Genomic DNA, 5,906 nt, shown 5'->3' with positions numbered 1-5,906 from the left:
TTAAGTTGTACCCAAGGCCCCAGCAGGAGCACCAGCTCTAAAACTTCCTGGAGCACGCAGACACCCACACCTTTGCCCTCCACTCACAGGTAAGCACCACTATCCACTTCCCTCCAAGAAGTTCTACCCTTACACATTACTCCCATACCCCCCACCATGTGTACCAATAACCAGTCCCACTTAGTGAGAGATACTGCTTAGATGGATACAAGTGCTCTAAAATGTTTATTGGTTTACTTCCTTTGAGTAGTAATAATAATGAGGACATTATTGGACATTTTTGTTACTATGTCTCTGTGTGCATTCTCTAGGTCCATGACCTCTTTGCTGAGTGACGAGGACGATGAAGACTTGATCCCTGGAGAGTTCACATATTTCTCTACACCTGAGGGGGACAATAGAGAGGTGAAGGACAGACCCTGCTCAGAACCACTCAGGTCTGTGTTTGTCCTGTCTCAGAGCTGTGTTTTCAATCAAATGGTCCACAATGGAGCATGTAGGTCGCTGAGTGAGATTGTACTGCCGTCCAGCCGGAGTAGGCAGAGGAAGCTCATGCCCATCATCGTCTCCTCAGACACCAGCTTGGTAATGGGAATTGTGGAGATGGTGATGAAAGTCATCAACTCCAGGCTAGCTCAGCTAATGCTACATGTGGGTTGTAATCAGGGAACTGAAGGTCATGGCAGCAACTCAGCAAGCATTCAGTTTGCTCAAGAGATGCTGAGCATGGCAACTGCATCAATGTATGCCCACGCCATGGCACATATTGCGCACGGAAGCAAGTCCAACTGTCGCCAGTCCAAAAAGTCTCTGCTTGAATTAGAGGGGGAGCTTGAAGCCATATTGGGTCCTCTGGCTGGACAGGTAATAGTCACCATCATTAATATTATCCTTAGGACTAAAGACAATGGAAGAACTGAGCAGGAACGGACCACCCCTTTGAGTTATTTCCTTACTGCGGTTTCTGCTGAAATTCAAAGCATGGTAGTTCAAAGATCTGCAAGTAGACAGTCCTCCAGGCAGTCCATCAGTGACCACTTGTTGAATGTCTCCAAGGGCAAGATTGTGAAAGCCGTTCAAATTAAAATGTCACAACTCTATGGCGAGTCTACCAATGAAAGCTGCATATCAGCAACTCCAACAATCCAGAGCCTGTCCAAGTGCCCATCCAAAGAATCCCTTTGTGATTGAACTCTCACCTCAGACGATGTGCATCCAGCTAAGTTTATGTCTAGCAACAGAATTACAGCATTGTCGACTGATGTTGTGGATGTTGTGTTTGGTGATGTTCTTTATAATCTTGGACTTTTGGACAGCCAAACACATTTAAGGCCACAGAGCACTGGCTCCAGCTCATCAATAGATATCAGCGGTGTTGCTGGGGAGATGGTCAGACAAGTCTCCGTAAAACTCCAGCCCTTTGTTTCTGAGAGCAGTCTGGAGGCCATGTCCATGACTCACGACTCACCATCTTTGCCCATCTCAGACTCTGACTTGAAGTTATTGTGCTCTCACTCAGCGTTTGCTGTGGCAACTGCCTGCCAAGCAATTAAAAATGAGCTTGAGATTGAGATGAGTCTCAACCCAGCCACAGAGGCCGGCTCCCAGGGTAACCTTGCTGCCAGAGACCTGGTATCTTCTCTGTCACAGAGTCTTGAGGACATAGATGTTTCTCACATCATTCAGGGCCTTAAGGAGGAAGATGTGACATTTGCCAATCTGAACGAAACCCCTTTGACCGACACTAATAGATTAGAGGAAATCTTATCTGCCCATATTTCCCCTGAAAGTATTGCAGCGGCATCGGTTGATCTTTTTGATGGCGTATTTGGAGACTTGCATGAGGCATTTGAGGCAAATAAGGTCTCAGCAGCCACAAAATCTGGTCGCAAAAAGTTCTGGGTGGAAGTACATTCAAGTTCACAAAACCTGTACACCAATGTGCTGGACTAACTAAATAAGTGGTTCAGTTTACACCATCTCACTGAGGAAAAAGATGTCCCTCTGAATACCAAGCTCTCTGCAACTGGACCACTCCTAACTGAGGCCTGTTTGGAGGTATCTCCTGTGCAAAAGACCAGTATTAACAGCTCTGGTATGTCCTTCAGGTCTCTGAGTAATATCTCAGACAACCAGCTAACCCTCAACACATGCACTAAAGAGGTCATCAAAAAGGTGGCCTCAGTTCTGAAGGTTGAGGCTTCTAAGGAAGACTGTTCTTCTTCCATTGGAGGGAGGACATTAAATGTGTTCTTGGAGTTCAGCCAGAAGTTGGATGCTCTCATTTCAAAGTTGGAGGACCTCCCCATTTCTGGTGAGATTTCCTCTCTCACACAGCCACAAAGTGCAGTCAGCAGCATCAGAACCTCTAATATTTCCATCCGGAGTATTCTAAGTGTGGAGTTCCACACAAAGGCTAACCAGATCGTGAGTGAGGCCATCTTTGGAGCTGCAATTGTTTTCATTGCTCGCAAGGCCAACCATTTGGAGCTACTGAATATGCCTGCTACCTATTCACAGCATCTGTTTGCAGCAGCCTCGGACATTGTGAACATTATTGTGGAAGACCTAGAGAGAGAGACCATGGATACAGAGTCCCACCTCACACCTAAAATAGTTTTTGACGAGTTCCTGGATGTGGCTCACAACATCTACTACCGAGTGCGGGATAGGCTGAAGGTCTTCTTCTCCATGTCCCCAGTGCCAGCCTCCAAAACCAAAGATGTGGTGGATTCCATGCCTGTGGAGAAACATGGATACTTTGAGGCCTCTGACAATGCTCATGACCCGGAGCGACCTCAATCTGTCAGGAGTGAGAAGATGTTGACAAAAGACAGTTTAGCCAATATTGAAAGGTCTAAATCCCTTGCATCTCAGGGTGGCACGTCAACAGAAAATCAAGACTTTGACACCTTCACATTAACACCCATCAAGAGCATGTCAGTGTTGAGTGATCACAGTTTGAGAGGAGATTTTTCTCTCTTGAGTGAAAGTTGCCAACCACTTTTGGCTCTCCAAGACTCAACAGTGCCAGTCACTAAGCAGAGTTTCACCAAATCTGCTAAGAACACCCTCAGCCAGATCCTAAATGTGATCAAGTGCAGAGTGGTTGCCTCGGATAATTCACCTGTTGGACAGAAGACAACTGACATGTTGGACTCTCTTCTTGAGAGCCTTGACCAGTTGACTGCAGATGAGATAAAGGGGACAGCGTCCCACAGCTTGATCACAATGGATGTGCCAGAGTCACTGTCTAAGCAATCCTTAACAAAATGCTTGTCAACTCATGAGAGGAACCAGGATTCTTCCCCTGCAAAGCTTGTGTGTCAACCATCATGCCTGATACCAGCATCCATGTCTGACACCAACATTATATTGCAAACTATAATGGAAACGCTGGTGACGGACAAATCAAAGAAGACTTCAGCAGAGGAAAACCTTGAGGCTTATCTCCATTGAAACCATTCAAGGTGTGTCAGACGACCTCATCACAAAGGTCCATGGTCTCATTCAGGAGATCACAATAAGCCGGCAACTTCAATCCATGGCTGGCCACAGGAGCTTCTCTGAACCAAAGCCAGCCCTGAAAAAGCTGTCATGGAATGATGCCTCTGAGCTCGCCTACAGCTTTGCTGAAAATTCTGTTTGGACTCTCCTGGTGCAGTGTTTAGATGTGTCGCTCTTTTCCACTGGAGTAAGGCAGACGATGGATCAGGTCACTAAGATAATGACCAACACAGTGATGGACACCCTGACTGATGTGTCCAAGCCCACAGTGAAGTCAGAGGATGGCAAGTTAAATTGCCATTTTAACTCTGTAGAGGAATCTTTTGTAACGTGCTCAATAGATTGTTTCTTATGATGTAAAGTTTACTGACTTCAACTGTGCCTAATGTATCATCTCTACTTCTCCTAGAATTAGTTTCCAGGTTAGTCCTACCAGATGAATTCCCAACCAGGAGCCTTAACCCATATGATGACAACGCTGAGGTGATGCCTCGCTCTGCTGGTGGTGAAAAGAATAGCAAGAAGTGGCGTTTCCTTTTCAAAATGCCTAACATCCCGAAGATCAGGATCAAGGTAGGGAGCTTTGTGTTTGGGAATTGCCTCTAAGTTAGGGCTGGGATTTAATTATCCCACAGCCAGTGGGCTTATGAGATATTGTGAGGGCTCTAATGTCAGGATATATTTTGTCAACAGGTGTTCAAGAGAAAAGGACAATCCAAGAAGCACCCTGAACTGGAAGCGCTGCCAACAAAACGTTTCAGTGATATGTCACTGAGTGAGTAATAAGCATTGATTATGTAATTTTAATTAATCACCATGTGACCAGTTTGTTACAACCTTGGCAAGAGTGAACAAAGATACAGTACCAGTCAAAAGTTTGGACACATCTACTCATTCAAGGGTTTTTCTCCAGTTTTTACTATTTTCTACATAGTAGAATAACACATATGTTGTAACCAAAAAAGTGTTAAACAAATCAGACTATATGTATATTTGAGATTCTTCAAAGTAGCCACCCTTTGCCTTGATGACAGCATTGCACACTTTTGGTTTCAGAGGTTCCTTCCGCTTCCCCGCCCATGGAGGACCTGATACCTGCACCTGCTGCACAGGATCCCCAGTCCCGTAAATGCCCCTTCGTGGTTAGGGTGTTTCGGGCCCTCTCTCGAGCCATCACCAGCCCCTTCAGAGGAGCTTCAGGGAAGAAGGACTAGATAAGTGCCTGATTTTAATAAACATTACTGCATTTATTTTTGTGTCTACAGCAGTTGTATGTGCAAAATAACAAGATTAGTACTTATTAGTACTTTATAGTGGTAGACTTTTTATGGCCATTGATTGTGGAATACTGATAAAGACAAAATATTGCTTCTTATAGGGATACCTTCAGTGTGGCATGCCCACATTCCAAATGTCAAATAGGGAATCCCCGCCTACCCACCTCTAAGACTCCTGAGAAGCACTGATAATTCTCACCACGTCACACTCATCCCACTCATCCCACTCATCCCACTCCTAGTTTATTGGCTATGGCTGGTTTAACAATAGTACTTCATCATTCTTTTTTAGATCGGGATCGCTTAGAATTAACAGGGGGAGGCCTCATAAGTTTGATGCACACAATGAATGTAGTAGGTGTGGGGGAGCACATGGGTCAAGACTGAGTGACGAAACTATAAGTCTTCCTAATGGGAATTCCTCGAACAGTGTGGCTTTTCCGAAGGGTATACAGCGCATCCTACCATTTACATGGGTCACTCTCAACACCAAAGCTTCAACCTTCACATGTCTTTCTCCATCATGGAATTTCACTCGATTTTTACCCCTGTTGATCATATCTTTGGTCTGCATGTTTGAGTGGAACGTCAGACGGATTATTTGTTTGTGTGTATAGGACATCAAAGGCTTTGCTCGTGGTATTTTAGTCTTAATAGGGAAAAGAGTGTAAAATATGTCAACTATAAGGATGTAGACTTCAAACCAGGTAACTGAAATCAAATAGCAAGCCATTTCTTACATTCATAGAATTTTCTATATTAGAACTCACATTGACATTAGCATTTTGACAGATGGCATTGACTGATGAGTTCAGAGAGCACTGAAAGCTGTTCGACGGAGGGCTCTGCTCAGAATTCTAATAATGTAATATTGTCCACACGACCCTGAGCCCACAGCACTTAGATGGAAAACATTGTTGAATCATGAATATGCCTCCATCTGACGGTGACACAGACATCCGCCCCCCTAACCCTGCACATACCATCTGGGACCAACCCTCATATTCTATTCAGCAGTAGTCAACAGCATGTACCGGTGCTGCTTCATCATCTGTGAAGACAGGGTAAATGACTGACACACGCCTCCCAACAAACACACACGCTGACACGTACACTCCCGCC

The 5,906-nt window shown here is 45.0% G+C and overlaps 1 protein-coding gene across 1 annotated transcript; it reads left to right on the top strand.

The window, feature by feature from the left end:
* Positions 1-327: 327 nt before the first annotated feature.
* LOC123741899 (uncharacterized) lies at positions 328-4,746 on the top strand. The gene is made up of 3 exons (XM_045716182.1): positions 328-4,080; positions 4,201-4,282; positions 4,564-4,746. The coding sequence occupies exon 1, from the start codon at positions 2,098-2,100 to the stop codon at positions 3,457-3,459; it is 1,362 nt and encodes a 453-aa protein (XP_045572138.1). The 5' UTR covers positions 328-2,097; the 3' UTR covers positions 3,460-4,080; positions 4,201-4,282; positions 4,564-4,746.
* Positions 4,747-5,906: the final 1,160 nt, after the last annotated feature.

This window comes from Salmo salar, chromosome ssa03, assembly GCF_905237065.1.
Source record: "Salmo salar chromosome ssa03, Ssal_v3.1, whole genome shotgun sequence".
Lineage (NCBI taxonomy): Eukaryota > Metazoa > Chordata > Actinopteri > Salmoniformes > Salmonidae > Salmo > Salmo salar.
Note: the sequence above shows the minus strand (reverse complement) of the source record. Positions and strands in the feature narration are given on the sequence as shown.

What these genes read in the sequence shown, in the direction of transcription:
- LOC123741899 (XM_045716182.1), top strand. Translation starts at nt 2,098, where the DNA reads ATGTCCTTCAGGTCTCTGAGTAATATCTCAGACAACCAGCTAACCCTC.